Here is a 17,340-nt window from a genome sequence, read left to right on the forward strand (position 1 = left end):
AGTGCATTCATAACAGTCTATCTATGACCACTATACAAGAACAGAAATATTCATATGCAGAGAGTGAAAGATATATTTACACTTACAACAAAGGAATAACTCAAGGTCAGCACATAAACACATTACATGAACATATTTGTCATAATTTCACCAGGTTCATTGATCCAATAGTTGCATGTTGTGTACAATTATATTAAAACCCTTTCATGCATGAATTATGAGAACTTTATTCGAGATTTTTCTCCTGAGTGTTTTTATTCCTGTTTAGGCATGAAAAAAAAACAAAAAAAAAAAACAATGTGATTGAAATTTTTTTTGAACCTATTTTTCATGGAGTTACAAAAAGGTCCAGTCAGCTAGACACCATACGTTTAATTTTTGAAGCAAAAAACCCCCATGTATTTAAAAGCCATCATCAGAAAGTGATAAACTGTGTGAAAACTATGAAATAAAAACATTTTTCATGTGGCTAATATGATGTTTTCTCACATTTTAACATACTCTAATACTAGTTATTAGTAACTTCATGCAGATAATATGAAAAAAATACTTTTTGATTAAGAAAACTGTTAATTACAGTCTAATAACAATTAGCAATTGATTTAACATGTTACTGCAGATCAGGTTTATCAAGAACAGCAAAGTTATACTAATGGTATGAATTACAGTGTATTATGGGATGGTGCATAAGCGTCCACTGTGTTGGCTGATATGGAACTAAAACAACAAAAACCATGAATATATAAGAGAACAGCTGGAGAATAACTGTCCACTGTAGTGACCAGTATACATGAAAGGGTTAATTACGTAACCTTTTACAGAAAAAACCTGATACTTGTGTGCTTTTAACATTGCACTTCACTGCACATCAGCACGGATAATGAAGTCAGACAGTCAGCTGTTGTCTGTTTCTTTTCTCTCAGCCTCAGGCTACTGTTAAAAAGAGGTGCGTTCTGGTCTTGAAAATATCAAGAAGTACAAATATTATAATAATACCAGCAATTTCAACACAATGTTCCAACACAAGAAAAGGTTTTATTATGGTATAACTCCCTGCTACAATCCCTTAACAACCTACGGCATCGACTGTTCTAAAAACAGATGGGTTATATGACGTTTTCCCGTTTCCCATGATTCCCGTTTTTCCTGTTCAATGTGCATGTGTCTTTCTGAAAGGAACACGACTGCCCCCTTGAGTCAGCATCCATTATTGGATTCATGAGCTGCAATTGCATTCATTGCAGGTTTGCAAACGGTCATGCTATGTTTGGAGTGATTTAAGGACAAAGTGTAATCCTCATAGTCAGTTGTGAGTGTTTTCATTCAATTCTAACTCCCATTTGCACTAAACAGACCTGACTGCACATGCTTTTATTCGAATACATTAAATCTTTGACATAATGAATTAAAAGATAAGCATCAATCCTTCAGTTTTTCAGAGTTGTACTAAAAATAAATATTGTTGAAATGACATTGAATTCTAGCTTTCTGATCGATTTGAGTAGTTGACTTCACTCAGTTCAGATAGTGATACAATGACAATGCTACTTCAATATATGGAAATGAATTAATTTATTACCACGTCTACGAATGGAGTGACCTGCCTCTACATCTACGGTCCATGGACTCTGTAGAGAGCTTTAAGAAACACCTCAAAACCCTCCTGTTCAAAAAGGCTTTTTAGTCTCCCACCTGACCCAGGGCCACCACAAACTGATTACACTCTATGTATTCATCATAACGTACTCCATGTGTCATCCCCCCCCCAAGTCTCTCCATATCTCTATCGCTCTCTCTTTTCTCCTCCTTTACTCTCTCTCTCTCTCTTTAACCCCAACTGGTCAAGGCAGACAGCCATCCTTCAGGAGTCTGGGTCTGCTCGAGGTTTCTGCCCGTTAAAGGGAAGTTTTTCCTCGCCACTGTCACCAATCACAAGTGTTTGCTCCTGAAGGATTCTGTTGGGTCTCTGTAAATTTAATTTGATTCTGATTTGAATTGATAAAGCACTTTGTGACTCTGTCTGTGAAAAGTGCTCTATAAATAAAATTTACTTACTTACTTTTTACAAAATTATAATGCAACTTAAACACCATGATGCTGCGGACCTGTACATGAGGACATTTTCTTAATCCGGGCCTCCTTAAATCATAATTAACCACCCCTGGACTAATGGAACATGAATATTCCCATACATGTCTAGACTTAAAACGAATTGTTCTTTAGTGCTCATGATTTCCAAGAGAATACCCAAATAGAAAAATATGAGGAATCTAAGTCCAAGCACTCTAATGATATTCACTAAACATTTAAAATCATAGTTATTGGACAACCAAACCTGCCTCCACAATCTCATATAAAGTAATCTGGCACCCTGAAATGGTGTGTCTAGGTATGTTGTGTAGAATGTAGCAAAAATGTAAAATGTGTTTTACTTGTCTGTTGAATGAGTACACTGGATTGTACTATTTTAAGTGAACTATGTTGTTTTATGTAGGGACTAAAGATAGAAGTTAGCCTTAGCTATAGTCTGGTGTATTGGCACATATTGCATTTACTAATATGCCGTCCCTTTAAAAAAAAAATAATAATAATAAAGTTCAATATGTAGCATGTCTATATAGGCACAAGTAGTATGTTTATGACTTAAAGAACATTGCAAACTGACTCCACCATGTTCATTTCCTATCCATTCTCTTGGTTCACACCTTTGATATACACTGACATTTACATGAGCAGTTGTCAGGGAAAGCTATTGAAGTCCTCTGCAACAATGAAGGAGTTTATTATTAGGCATTTCTATTCTCCAGGCAGTAATGAGCACACAGCAAGATATAAGAGTCAATTAGTTTCATTACAGCGGACCGTTGTCCTGTGATCATGGAAACCCTACAGTCCTCATTTCCTTTGTGCAATGTGAGCTGGAATAGTTAACTACTGCCTACATCTCCATTCTGCGCTTCATATGAACTCAGCTAACTCCCTGAAAGCACATGCACATCACATCCTGTTAGTAAGTACCTCGTCTGTATAAATATCGACCCAAATTCAGGCTGTAACCCAGTTACTCCACTTACAGGCTTACAGACATCTCATTTTTGTGTCATATGTTTGCACAAATAGTAAAAATCAGAAGGTGCAGTAGTTAATGTATGCAGAATGTAGCTGATTTACTTCCCTTTCTCTACACTTCACACCACATCCATTATTTTGTGAGCTGCACGTTCTACTTATTTAAATATTTCATGAGGAACATTTCAAAGAAACACACACCCATGCATTTAAGAATCATTTAGACTGTTTAATTGCTCACCTTCAAAATGCTCAATTCCATTAAAAAACAAACAAAAAAAAAAAAACACTGTCCTGTTCCTTCCTCAGTAACATTTGCTTAATGAGCACATATGATTGTATAAAATGATTTAAACATCAAAAATATTACATTACTTATGGAATCAGAACCAAAAAAGAAAATAATCAACATATACAGATACACGATCAAAGTGGAAGACTGGGGTTTCCTGTTTTGGTTTACAGCGTTTTTAACAGTCTTGTGCTTCACATTTTGACTGATGCATTGATGGTGATTGAGATCATTCATTCATTTCAAACCCTTATTTGCACTAAACAGAACTGATGCTTTCCTTCAATCACATGAAGTAAATGCCAGCGTGTAATACATTCAAAGATATGCATTAATATCCTAAAGTGACTGAAATTGAAACAATGATTACTTCAGTCAGCAAGAGCATGATCAAGTCATTTCAACAATTTAATCTGGTGCATTTCATTGTTCATAAAACTGTCACTACGTGGAATTCACATGATTATGTGTTATGGATATGGTCTCAACCAAAATGTCCATTGCAAAGTTTTTCAATCTGTATACTACGTTGTTGTAATTCTTCCAGATCTGGAAGTTATAACATTACATTGCCTCACAGTGAGCGTTGATTTGCATAAAAAGACAATAAAACAAACAAACAAAAAAAACAACACACACAAAGAATAAGTTTCTCACAGTAATGGCTGTTAAATATGATCACAGCTTCAAGGAAGAGGAGACACAAATAGACTCTTAGGTTTATGATCAAACATGTGAGAACATTAAACTGCATTGCACATAAAGGGAAAATAAAATTTAAAAATTGATGTGATTTTCACAATCAGATAATGCAGTTGGAGGTTTATTATTGCTGTATCTGGAGATTTTTACATTAAAACAGCTATAATTTCAAAGTAGAGTTTAGGGGAGGGGGCTTAAATGTGATTTTGGTAGATTTAATTGTGCATAACAATTTTTCCATAAAAAAAGATTTTTTTAAAAAGTACAATATTTAAGTGATACGGAGTGAAAAGATTTAGAGCTGCTATGTAGTGCCGTTTGGAAAGTCAGTGTTTGATCAAAAAATACTGCGTGAGATAATTTTAATATTTAATGCCTGGCACCTACAGAAATAAGAGGTAGAGCTACATGCAGGTTTAATAAATCTCTATCTCCGTAACAGGGCAAAAACAGCTGAGTGGATGAAGAAAAAATTAAGATTTGCCCAGATTGGGAACAGAAATGGTAAAACCATACTTAGATTTAAACAGCAAAACATACTGCTGAGACTTTAAATATAAAAATGAGCACAGAAAGACAGAAAAGGAACAAAAAGAGAGAAATAAAATCTGGAATTGTTACAGTCCAGTAGTGTTCAGCTGTTCTTTACTAATGATCACAAATATAGCTGTAACATGTTATGTTTGTTTTGTGAATACCCAACCTTGGATGGTAGCTCCATAAATAATTCACACGTCTATTATATAGCAAAATAATGCTAGCTCATGACCTTTTGCAGCCCTTTTTGTTCACTACGGGAGGAGTATTTCTCATGTGTGTTTGGACTCATGATCCCCTGAACTGCAGTACCTCCACGATAACTTAAATCCTACACAGAACATGAGAAGTAGGTCTGTCAGAATAGAAGGAGAGGAGAAGAGAGGAGAGGAGAGAGGCTGGAACAAAACAAAAAACACAAAAAGCTTCAGATCTTCTCACGCATAGAATAATAAAGCTGGTCTGTATTCTCTAAACTCTTCCTGCACACTTTGTATTAAAATGCATTTTTAATATGCATGAATAAGTTATTAACTCCCCTGTAAAAAATGCAGACGGCTGACCTTGAGTTGTACTTTTGTTTTTCGGAAGCACTCATACAGATGAAGACTGACCGAGAAAATCCTCTGCCATTTCTTATTAAAACTTGAACACTTCTTTGAGATTTTCGTCTGGATCCAACTCCTTAGACGAGGAACATTTACACACCCATCTTTTCTTTTCTTATTATTATTATTTCCACCTCTTTCTGTTTTCTTTTGCATTTACTGTAGATTTATTCTGTGTTTGGTGGGAAGGGGATAGGAGTTATCCTTCTGTGTATAATGTACACTACGTTTTCTGAAGTTGCATAGTGACTGAGTAATGAAAATCACAATTCAGAAAAAATGACCATGAATAAATAAATAAGATTAGTTTCATAAAGCAGTATTATACTAAACCAGATATGCTCTGTCTTTGGATAATTCATTCACAGATCTGTCTCAGAGTCTTTCCTCAAAAAGAAGCCATTGTCCTCTGAGCCACGGTTGATACGAATCTGAGGCGAACCTTTGGTGTATGAACCTCTGTCAAGCCTGAAAGGCAAAAAAAATACATAAAATGTCACATGGAGCCATCAAGTCTGCTTTACTTCCATGTTTGTTGTCATAATATGAGAATGACAGTTGGTACTCACTTACTTGGCCACTGTTGGAGCCTCGAAGTAGTGTTCAGCACGCCGAATGCGACTTAAGGAAAATCGGGGATTGATCTCCTGTAGAGTAGAAACAACAGCACCATTTAATCAAAAAATGCTTCATAATCATCCAGAAATTTTTCAACAAATCAGCAAAAAAAGCAGTAGAAGCTTCAGTAGCGTGGCATAGCTGGTGCACATATGAGGATGACAATATTAATTAATATTAGAATCCAACAAGAAATCATTAGAAGCAGTTAAAGCAGCATCAAGATGAAGCATGTCAAATCAGGGTGCTTGCTTTTTTTCCACATAAAATTCCCAGACTTTATCAAAACTGCTATTTTTACCCCAAAACCTTGGCTTTATGTACTTTTACACTTGTGTGCCTACTTGTTTGGTTGAGATTACACCTGTTGTGTGTAGTAGAAAAGTTAAGTTTATTAAATGTATGAATAAATAAATGCATAATTCACAGTAAATTATATTTTACTGACAGAAACATTTTCAAAACATATGAAAATCCCAAAAATGCATGAATCACACAAACAAGTTTGACTAGAATCGTTCCAGTACTGACTAGTTATATCCTTTCCTCATGTATTCCTTATCTTAAAAGATTATGTGCCTTTGATCATACTCTAAAATTTGACTAAGAGAGAAACTGTTTTTCATGCTGTATTAAGACTTTCACACAAAATTTCAGACTTTTCAAGGTCTGGAAAACAGAGTTTCAAAATTCCATACTTTTTAAGATTTTCAAGACCTGCACAAGCACCCTGCAAGTTGTTAAGTATCAACATGTGCAAGTTATGTTAAAAGGCAGAAAACATTCATCATATACAAAATTTGCAGAAAACAGCCACGAGGAGCTACAGCAAAACAAACACTGTCTAGTACTCACTATCCAAAGATTTATCCCCCAACATGGGCTCCTGCTCCATCATATCCATAGAGATTTTTATACTGGGGATATTTTCATGGTAGGGATAGTCAGACTGTGGGAGGAGGGAGGGACAACATCATCACTTCAGTAAGGATCTACAGGAAACTCTACACAATAACAACAACAACAACTACAGACATATGACAACAGCTGCCAGGACTTTGACATTATTATTTTATATATATGGGGAAACTGATACGTTTTGGGGATTGTTCTTAAAAAAAGACTTACAAATTCCATTTCACTGTCGATGCTTCCTTTCTTCTTGTTTTTCTTTTTCTTTTCATCTTCTTTCTTCTTTTTGTCTTTCTCTGGGATGACATCGTCGAGGTAGCTGAGGTCATGCTGGGAGAAGATGTAATCCATGGCTTTGCGGACAGCGACCAATGCCAAGATCTGCCGAGAGGGAAATGGTTTCATTAACTTTTACTCATTTTCATTAAGTATAGGGTTCCTACAAGTTTCTATACATTAAATTTAAGACTTTTTAAGACCTCCTTATTTCAATATAAATTGCCGGGTTGGAACTGAATAGAGTAATGTTACTTTCTTTGCAGTTTGGACATTTCCTAGACATATTTAATCACATTTATGGCAGTATATGGCAACATAACTTAAGACCTACCATATCAAATTTAATACCTTTTAAAGACCTTTTTTAAGGTATTAAATGCAGATTTGTAAATTCAAGACTTTTAAGACTTTTTGAGACCCCATGGGAACTCTGGAAGTATTAAGTGCTTGGCCACATTGGTGACTTCAGCGGTCTCTAACCATGACGGGGAAGATGATGGCTGCTACAGTAGACTTGAGGATCCAGAGGAGAGCCAAACAAAGGCCTTGGATGAAGGTGAACAGGTGGATGCGTCTCTGGGGGACATGGCGCAGGTAGATCAGGTCAGGCTGGTGCTTGGCTGGCATCAGGAGTAGCTGCAGACGATCCATAAACTACAGGAAAAAGACGATAAACCATCAGGTCAAGTTTGTGGTTTTAAACTGAATGAAATTAAGGCTTTACTTCATAAAAAAGTACTAGAGACAAACTCACCTGGACACCGTTGAGAGATGCTACACCCATATAAAGGAACACACCATAGAGCACAGGCATGGGGATAAACTGCACACGAAGGACATAAAAGCTTGTTAACCTAATGTGTCATTGCCTTCAGTTTTTGCAAACACGGGATGAATTTAACGTCTACCCCTGAATTACCAAATGCTTTACTCAGCAGGATTTCCCTCTCGGCAAGAGAAGTGTTTATTTTTAGCACCATTGCATACTTAAAAATAGTCCACAAGCAGCTTTTCTAAGAACATTCCTTTACCAGACACATCAATGTGACACTTAGCTGCTGTTTAAAACAGGCTGGATAAGTTGTTGTTAAAGCTGTATGGACACAGAGTCCTGTAACACCTTTGTGCTCAACTTGGCACAGATTTTTTTTTTTTTTTCCATTTATAAAAGTGCAATATGAAAGATATTCCTTTAAATATTTTATAAGAATAAGCCTAATATTGAGAATAGAATCAAACATTTTTCTTTAACCAGGTTTTTAAAAAGTCATTCAATTATGCTATAGAATGCTGTAAACTGAGTATTTCTAATGCCCACAAGGGGGAGCTCCAACCTCAACAATCTCAACTCTGACTTCACTTTTTTTTTGTCATGCAGCTTAATGAGGGAATGGAAACTTAAGAAGGCACTCAGTTGCAATCGGAGCTTAAACCCTGATGAACATGCTTATTTCACTTCACATTACTTCAGCTATGGGAGTTTGTAATCAGATGAATCAAAGACGTAAAATTGTTTTAAATTGAAAGGCCGTGACAGGAATTTGTCCTAAAACAGGTGGACAGTAATCCATATTTCCATGGAAGATTTAGAAAAAGCACCTTGAGGATGGGGGCCATGAATACAGAGAGTCCTGTGAGGAGAAACACAAAGATCCCGGTGACTCTTTGCTCTCTGGAAAACAAGAAATAATTGAAAACAGTCAGTATAAACATGTTTTATTGCAGATCTAAGGCTGACTTGAGGAGCTGCTGCAGTCACAAAAACTGTGATATGTATAGAAATGTAAGCTCCAAACTATAAAACAATGAAGAATGAGTGTAATTCATATCCCTATCAACCCAATAACAAAATCATCATCATCAGCTATACAAATAACAGTGAACAGTAGTGACCTACTAGGAACTAACAATTTCCATGTCCATCAACTTGCCTGCAAATTTGTTTTGTGTTGCCTTTACACTCATGTTTTTCAGTGTAGCCCATCTCTCTAAAGAATTAATGAAGACTCCACATCGACCATACAGGGTTAAAGCTTCAGTGCGTGACATTTTTTGGCATTGTTGGACAAAAATTCCATAATTACCTTTAAGTATATTGTAATTGTCAAGTGGTCTGAGAGGAAATGACTCTTAAACAGATCCACGTGGCTCCATTTACAGGCTGTAGAAAATCTATCCTGTGATCATCTGTCTGTAGATGGTTAATTGCAAGTGTTTTCAGACAGGTAGAAGGTTACTACATGACTGACAGCTCTAATTACTTATCTAGGGGAGATTTCCTAACTGTGATATTTTGGTTTAGCGTTCCCCACAGTGGCATGAAACGGTGTCCTAACATCTATCTTTACTTTTATTCCACAGTAGGTAAGATGTGTGTGAGTCTTTGTCCATGATTTGACTGTTCATTCATCTTTAGAGTATAGCCACAGATAAGAAAACTTGTCCGCAAAAGCCGAATTGACACGTTAAGTAAAAACCATGTGAATGCGCGGGTTCATAAATCTATAAATACAAAATTTGGTTTTTTAACTTCTTAAATCTCCTTGTCACTGGCTGCTTTTTAGCCATAAAATTAAACCATAAAGACCCAAATATACACTGTCGACCAAACCCATCTACTGATATAAACTGTTTAATACCTGCTGATCCACTAATCCTATCAATCCATGTAAATAATTGGTGTAAAATACAGTTTGTCGTCTTTTCATGGTCATCAGATATGACCCATTTGGATGTTCAGAGGCTCTGTGGTTACCGTGGAAACACAGTCATCTTCTACAACATTAATTCACCTGTAAAACCCATGGAGTTGGATCAATGGCAGTGGATGGACACACTGGGTTTATGTTCAGTTAATGAGAGATTTTACAGAAAAAGTCACTTTTTCTTCAGGTTTGTCTGTTTCTGATATAATAACCCTCTATTTTAATCCGAGCTTTAATGAAAGTTTACATGATCAGTGAATTAAATATAAGAAAATACTTGATTTTCACTGAAAATTTGCAAAATACAGAGGATAATATTACAACAAATGGTGATAAATCACTTAAGAAAGGTTAAAAAGAAAGAAAAATTCATTTGGGAACTGACACAAAAGTCACACTGGGTCTTTATGGGTTAATATTCCACACCAAATGAATGCAATCATCATCTTTTCACATCCAACAAAATGGTTTGAGGAGCAGTACAATGAGCAGAAGCCTGTGGACTGTCTTGAAAGAGTTCATGTGTGTAGATGAGGTTGACCTTAACTTACCTGACTCCCAGGAATTTAGGCTGCTCCCCGGGGGCTGATGTCTCAGTTTCCATTTTAAGAGAGTCGATGTGAGCGATGGAGATGACAGTGGCAGCCACGTACCAAGGCAGACCCATGAAGGAGCAGACGATCATCAGGATAGCCACCCAGAACAAGTCCAAGTGATAGCCTGCCCCTTTCTGACAAGACAAAGACAACAGAGGAAAGAAATGGTGCTTGAAAAACAAGGAAAGGAAATAATTATTCACTGTCAAAAAATATTGCACCTCACGTTTTGGGACCAACCTTTAGTTTGTGCTCTTTCCTGTTGACAATGACAGCAGTGATCTGCTGGTCCATAAATATCAGAATGGTGACCAGCAAAGCAGGGAGTGAGGCTGCCAGGTACACCCACCACGGGTTTCCTCCAAAAGGAGGAACAAACCAGCCCCTCAGAGGACTCGTGGGCTAAACACAAATTAAACATCATGTTGCAATGAGCCAAAACAGGCATGACCAGTGTCTCATTATATTTCTTGCATGTTCAAAGTCCAAACCTCATGGATAACATGGATAAAAATCCTTAATTTGAAGTAGTCGCTCCATTACACCTTTAGTCAGCACAGAGGCTGAAATTACTGCTGCATCATTACATGAGAGAAATCTGTGAATAAGACTCTGTGGTCAAACAAAGCTTGGTCTGTACCAGCAACTATGAGACTGACTGTGTTCTCACATCACCTATAATCAAGTTGTTATTTGATGCACATTCCCTTCCTCTACATCTAAAGGTGGTCTTAAATTCAGATGAGAAACATTTGAGCTGAGCAATCTCAAAGAAATGACTGTCTTAGTTTCAGGTAATATGTGGTGCTCACTGGGCAAACTACAAAGAAAGCATTATAGTGGGATTTTAAAGAATTACAGAGGCTTTCTACCTGAAACATGGATCTTTGCCAGTGTAATCAGAAGAAACTGCACCTGGCTGCCCATTGTCACAAACTACAACATTTGGGTGCAGCGATTCCAATCTAAACTAACTTTCTTGCAGTTATACACAAAGCCACCTCTCTTCTTTTGGGTAAATACCTTGAATTCACTTGGCACAATGAGCTTTGGAGTGTCAACCCCGACAAAGGCATCCACACCACAGAAGACGAGGATGGTCAAGATGATCGCAAAGTCACTGATGAGCTTCCTCACCTTGAAGAAAACAATCATGTCAGCTTTTTAAGCTTACAGTAATGTCTCCTCATGCGTTATCTTTGTGTGGAATGGCATCCTGTTGACCATGTTTATATAAACAAATACAGGCTCATTCTGCCCTGCTGAGTGTGCGCTTTTATACTGGAAATGCAACTAGTGCAGTGACACTGGTCATTTATGGAATGGAAACATAATCATACAGCAGTTTGGCCCCAAAGCATACTGAACCGATTTATAAAAAGAAGGAAGAACAAACCAATGGTTGAATGCAAATTCAATTATTTGGAATTAAAACCAAGTGGAAAAAAAGAGAACTAAGTTTGGTAATTGTTACCCAATTTCAAATGTACGCTAAAACGCTGAGGGGAAAAAATATAAACTCTGCAGAAATATGTTTTAATTTACAATTCTTCTTCAGTGCACCCAAGAATAAACACAAACATTTATTATCTTCAGAACAGGTGCTGTATAAAATTGGTACAAAATGGCTCGAGGCAGTACAGACCTGTACTGGGGATACCAGCTCATCCAGCTTTGCAACCCAGAGGCCACTGTCTTTTCCTCAAACAGGCAGCATCATGAAACCTGACCTTCGAACACAGACTCATTCATTGTCACTCACTCTGGTGGGGAAGAAGCGGCTTGTCTTGAACTTCTTCAGACCCATGGAGCAGGTGTAGGTCCCAAAGAACAAGATGAGGGACATCAGGGTGATGTCAGGCACATAACCACAGGCATCTCCCACCAGCAGGCCTCCATATTCCAGACACTGCTTTCTGGTCAGGGATGCCCAGGTGGCATTCACTGGCTGCAAAAAAACAAGGACAAAGAGGCTCTTATTTTAACCAACAAGTAACACTGCTGGGATGAATCACTGGTGCGTTCAAATGCATTTCCATGACTTGCTAAGTTTGTAAAAGTCTCCATAACCAGGACACTACATACCAGATCAGTACCGTTTGTCCAGGCAGCAAGATCAACGAGTTCTGATGAGTTGCCTTGTAAAGAAAAATAATATCATCTTGTCACTGGATATGTTGGTTATTTGAAGTTTCATTTCTTGCTATTTTGAACCTGTGTCATAGTCTCTTTCCCAAACAATCCTGTCAAGTCACTTGCGACACAGAAACTGATAGAGCTGTTGAAAAAGTAAACAGTAATATCTACAGGCGGACACATACTAGTATCATTTGTTATCTCCTGTGTAAACGAAGTAAAAATGAGCTTAAACCTTTATTTAACACACAATAGTGACATTATTGCCAAATAAGGCACACACCAAAATTCAGCTTTCATTGTTTAGAGCCATCATTGATACAGAGATTTGGTGTTGGTCCAAACAGTCAACAACAAGGAAGTTGGAAACGAAAGAGAGGTTGCATTAAAGATTACCAGATGGTGTCTATGTAAAGAGACAAAGAGAATCTTGTTCTGAAATCCGGATGCACACCTTGCCTAAAGAAACTTTCCTTAACTTGTTACAATAGGGCGTGAGTTACATACCTGGTACACAGTGGCAATTGTATTGAGTGACGAGGTTAGGGTCATAATAGGAGTGAATTGGGTTGTGGTGGGACAGTTTTATCATCTTCTTGAATGCATCATAGATGAAGATGAAGCTGATGAGAGCGGAGAAGCCTTCCTCAGTGAAACGTGTGAAGTACTGCACTAGGAAGCTGGCGTCTGTGGCAACCAACATCAGACAGAATATGCCCGACCACAGGCCGATCCACAGCCGGAACTCTAGGTAGTTGAAGCCGTTGTCTCTGTGGGTTCAGACAGCGGGAGAGGTTAGCTGTGGAAATACCTGGATTGTTTTTCATCAAGACCCATCAGACAATAGTGAATCCCCTGCCCCTCACAAACTTAAAGAGTGGTACTTGTTACTGATGTTAGTTCTTTTGACAGGAGTTTGAGAAAGTGGCAGTCTGAACACAACAAGTGTATACAACTGGCTGTAGAAGTCAAAAAATAATGTGAAATATTGACGAGTAAATTTGACAAATTGTAGTGTTTACTGGAAAAATTTTGAATGCTTTTCCATTTTGCCTCAGAAATTAAATTATGACAAACTGTGTGATGGAAGACTCACACACAATATGGCAAAAGGAACCACTCCAACACATAAACAAATCTGGTGGAAAATAGTGACTGGGTTTACAGTTATGCTCCAGAAAAAAACAAAGACAGACAGACATGCTGAACACTAGATCCCCCTACAATAGCTCAAAGGGCTGTTGTATTTTGTTTTCATTTTATCTAAAAGAATATTGGCTGAACAGACAAATGGCCTCAAAATGGAAAATATGCCTCAGTGGTCTGAGTATCCACCAGCTGTGGACAGTCGAACAGCTGCTACTGACTCAGCAACCACTGACTCTAGGCATGGAAACATTCAGAGGACACAGAAGCCACAACATTCTTCACTCACAGTGTAAAATTAAATGAGAGTGAATTATTGATAATGGAACATAATCAGCATGGTGTTTGGTAATGTTAGAAGACTCTCTCTGGGAGAGGAAAGGAGTAGAGGTGAGGCATGAGGGAGAAATCATTTAATACCCAACATTTAGCCTGAAATGACATGTTAACTATGACAGCGTCCCCTGAATAAAGTTCATACAGTAGATGTTAATAAAAAGTATGCACTTCTAGTTCGTCCACAACCTGCAGCATTACAGGATGTAGTATCTTTTGAAAAAAAAGTGCTCAGGTTGTACAAGAGGATATGTGGGGTGTTGTCATGATCAGGGTCATGTCCCGAAGTCATTCACAGCAGGAAGTTGATGGCAAAAACATATGCGAAATTAACAATCGGCTGGCAACTGCACCCAAGACAATCTGTTACTGCCAAGAGACTTAGAGCAAGTGCAAAAGTCCCTAGAGATAACTGGAAATTTAATTTTTATTTGTTTTAAATGAACAAACCTAAAGAAGTTGCAAATGGTAAATGTTGTGCATTTGAATTGCTTGTTTCAGGTGTCTGTTAGTTGGAGACTGGTGTGCTAGCTAACCAATATTATCAACATAAGAAATGTAGATATACTTCAGGCCGATTCATACTGTAAACCTACTCTTGCTTACTACTATTTAAAAAGGAAACTTGTTCTAGATTAAATGAAATTAATGAAACAGAAAGCTAAGTTCTAGAGACTGACCAGTATGCGGTAGGAGTAAATGAAACAACCTACATTTTCTTACATTAATAAATAAACTAGAAGACTAGCCACCAAAGTTTCTTAAAGTCCTTTAAGCCTTTAAAACAACTTTTTTGTCCCGTTTCCCCTCAGGGTGACTGTATGTAGGCTACCCGTTGTTCACTAGCAAGTGTTAGCTTTAGCTAACTGTAGCTTGATACCTAATGCTAGCTGCACTTAGCTCATTAGCTAACATTAGATTAAATTTAAAAAAACAAACAAACAAACTTACAGTTTAAAAATGTTTGATGTCATGTTACAAAAGGTAACATTTGTATTTATATACGGATATAAATTTATTCTTTCAGCCTTATTTTGACTGAAAGTTTCAGTCAAAAAGTTATCCTCCATGGCATTTAAAACCCATTGTTTTTTTTGTTGTTTTTTTTTTTTTGGTTCCCACGGAGAAAAGTGGGAACCCCTGGCTTAGAGATAAAGAATTTACACACACAAACAACCTGCACATTTCCTTTCCTCTTATTCTGCTGCTGTTTTGGAACTTTGTTGGTGTGAGGAATGCAGACGAGGAGGAGTGCACACTCACTTGCTGAAGTTAAAGAGGAGTCTTTCAAAGACGAGCACTGGGCCTGTACTGCTGAGAATAGTCAGGGGCTGACCAGAGAGCAGACAGAACACTGCTCCTGTCAGTGCTGTACCCAGGAAACTTTCCAACACCCCCTACAACACAGCGCACACAGATTTACACAGAGATCACCTGTAGGTTAAGCCCAGAAATATTTGAGATGAGAGAGCACATTCATCACAAGCACCACTTCTAAACATTGATGACATAATACTGCAAAATCATCTGACAGGCCTTTTAAATTTGCAATCATACATGCATAATCATACAATCAATTCACAAACAGATTTTTCATACTATGCATTTCACCTGCCTAGTGTAAAATGCAAGATACAGTAACTGATTTCTAAGCTGCATTTCTAAATCTCTTGTCAGGCTTTCACCAAAAGGTCAGAGGAGGGCAGGGATTCCCTTTGCTGCACTCCCACTGGAATAAGGAGTGATGCAGGATTGAGGAGCACTGGTTGGGGGGGAGGAGGAGGTCATGGAAATACAGTCATGGCAAGGCTGCACTGGCTGAGTAATCTGGATCTGTGGTTATTTACAGCCTGGGCAAATCCCTGAGGCCGGTGCTGTGCAGGTCTATGAGGATGCAGCTCTTCATCAGGAGAGAATCCAAAGGAAGCACCGTAATCACTGGACAGCCTTGTACTGTACATTTAGCACATGCAGTCAAACCTGTTGGCGCTCCTATTAGTGGACATTATTTATAAAGGAGTCATCAGACATGCCCTGTCAACAGCAGGTACAACAGATGGATGCTGTATGAGCCTTTGAGCTTAAAAATTAGCCTGGCTTATCAGCTGAAGTGAACTCTTTTTGTTCTGCATTATATTCTGAATAAACTCAAGGAGCAGAGGAGAATGCTACAAATACACTGTGGCATATTTATTTAAAAATTACCTGCAAAAAACATGTCATATGTGAGAATTGGATATTTAATGAGAGCTATTTTATTTTGTTAGACTGTAATCAAACTGGGGTGTGCACTGGGAAAACACAGCTTACTTAGGCCTAATCCAATAACTGCTTTTGCATTAATATGGTTGCATGTTATTTATCTTCATCTCGTGGACACTTTTAGCAAAGTTGACTTTGGAAGGTTTGACTTGATTTTGTGCTTTTTTTTTTTTTTTTATGTATGAAAGTTTGTGTCTCTAACTATTTAATGTACTGCTGCCAGTCATGGCCAGGACACTCTTGAAAAAGAGATTTTTAATGTCAGTGAGGTTTTCCTGGTTAAATAAAGGTAAATAAATAAATGAATAAGAGATATTACATCAGGGATCATGTGATATCTGATTAAATAATGATATTCTGTGGCAGGTACTGCGCCACATAACTTAAGACATTAGCTCAGTAACACAACTTGTTTTAATAGAAGACTTTTTCAATGGCCTGGAATAGTCAGCTAAAACAGATTACATAACCCAACTTACTGTAGTTATAATGAACCCAAATTCCTTCAAATAGCCTCACCTGCATGTTTTCTGTAGCATCTCCCAGTAAGCCTCCAAATGTGATTGCATTGGTGACTGTGCCCAGGTAGATGAACAAGATGGCCGACAGAGACTGGATATGCAATGCATCATAGAAGTCACTGGCGAAAAATGGCAGCTTGCGTTTGATATCCAATATAAGTCCTCCACAAAACCTTAAAGACATCACAACACGAGTGCATCATTTATTCATGTCATGACACATGGTTCACTTCAGCTATATCACTGATCCAATCTGCTCAGAGTTAGAGTGGATAAGTTTATCAGTTGTCTCCAGTTTCTCAGTAAAGGAAAACCCAAACACAAAGTCCCGGTTTTGCTCCCATTGTTCTTCAGTTGTGTGTGGAACATTTCTTCACATGGAAAATGACTTAATCTCAGTTTATCGTTTGGAACCATCAAAAGCGTTTTGATATATCACAGCCTGTGTTTATCTACAATCACTTAATAAACACAAAGTGAAGATGTAGTTACTTTCTTGTGCGCTGAAGTTCCTCTCCGACCTGGTGTCCTCCTCCTCCGCCGCCCCCTGCATCATGTGGAGTGTCTCCATTCATCTGAGGTGGCTCTAATCCAGCATACATGTTCTTCCTTTAAACAAAA

At 37.7% G+C, this 17,340-nt stretch overlaps 1 protein-coding gene across 6 annotated transcripts in view; it reads right to left on the reverse strand.

The window, feature by feature from the left end:
• Window positions 1-3,283: 3,283 nt before the first annotated feature.
• LOC115429500 (electrogenic sodium bicarbonate cotransporter 1-like) overlaps window positions 3,284-17,340 on the reverse strand; it is a 39,372-nt gene continuing 25,315 nt past the window's right edge. For 2 of the 6 annotated variants that reach the window (XM_030149002.1, XM_030148998.1), the window contains 16 exons: window positions 17,212-17,328; window positions 16,718-16,892; window positions 15,200-15,333; window positions 12,962-13,224; window positions 12,404-12,456; window positions 12,081-12,266; window positions 11,342-11,455; window positions 10,559-10,720; window positions 10,274-10,452; window positions 8,617-8,689; window positions 7,772-7,840; window positions 7,498-7,671; window positions 6,955-7,119; window positions 6,682-6,775; window positions 5,782-5,855; window positions 3,284-5,676 (listed from right to left, as the gene is read on the reverse strand). In XM_030149002.1, the coding sequence (XP_030004862.1) occupies window positions 5,812-5,855; window positions 6,682-6,775; window positions 6,955-7,119; window positions 7,498-7,671; window positions 7,772-7,840; window positions 8,617-8,689; window positions 10,274-10,452; window positions 10,559-10,720; window positions 11,342-11,455; window positions 12,081-12,266; window positions 12,404-12,456; window positions 12,962-13,224; window positions 15,200-15,333; window positions 16,718-16,892; window positions 17,212-17,328 (2,002 nt within the window). In that variant the 3' untranslated portion in view covers window positions 3,284-5,676; window positions 5,782-5,811. Of the gene's footprint in view, window positions 5,677-5,777; window positions 5,856-6,681; window positions 6,776-6,954; window positions 7,120-7,497; window positions 7,672-7,771; window positions 7,841-8,616; window positions 8,690-10,273; window positions 10,453-10,558; window positions 10,721-11,341; window positions 11,456-12,080; window positions 12,267-12,403; window positions 12,457-12,961; window positions 13,225-15,199; window positions 15,334-16,717; window positions 16,893-17,211; window positions 17,329-17,340 lie in introns of all 6 variants that reach the window. The other 4 variants (XM_030149000.1, XM_030148997.1, XM_030148999.1 and 1 more) reach the window with 3 other exon arrangements.

The sequence above is a fragment of the Sphaeramia orbicularis genome, chromosome 12, assembly GCF_902148855.1.
Source record: "Sphaeramia orbicularis chromosome 12, fSphaOr1.1, whole genome shotgun sequence".
Classification (NCBI taxonomy): domain Eukaryota; kingdom Metazoa; phylum Chordata; class Actinopteri; order Kurtiformes; family Apogonidae; genus Sphaeramia; species Sphaeramia orbicularis.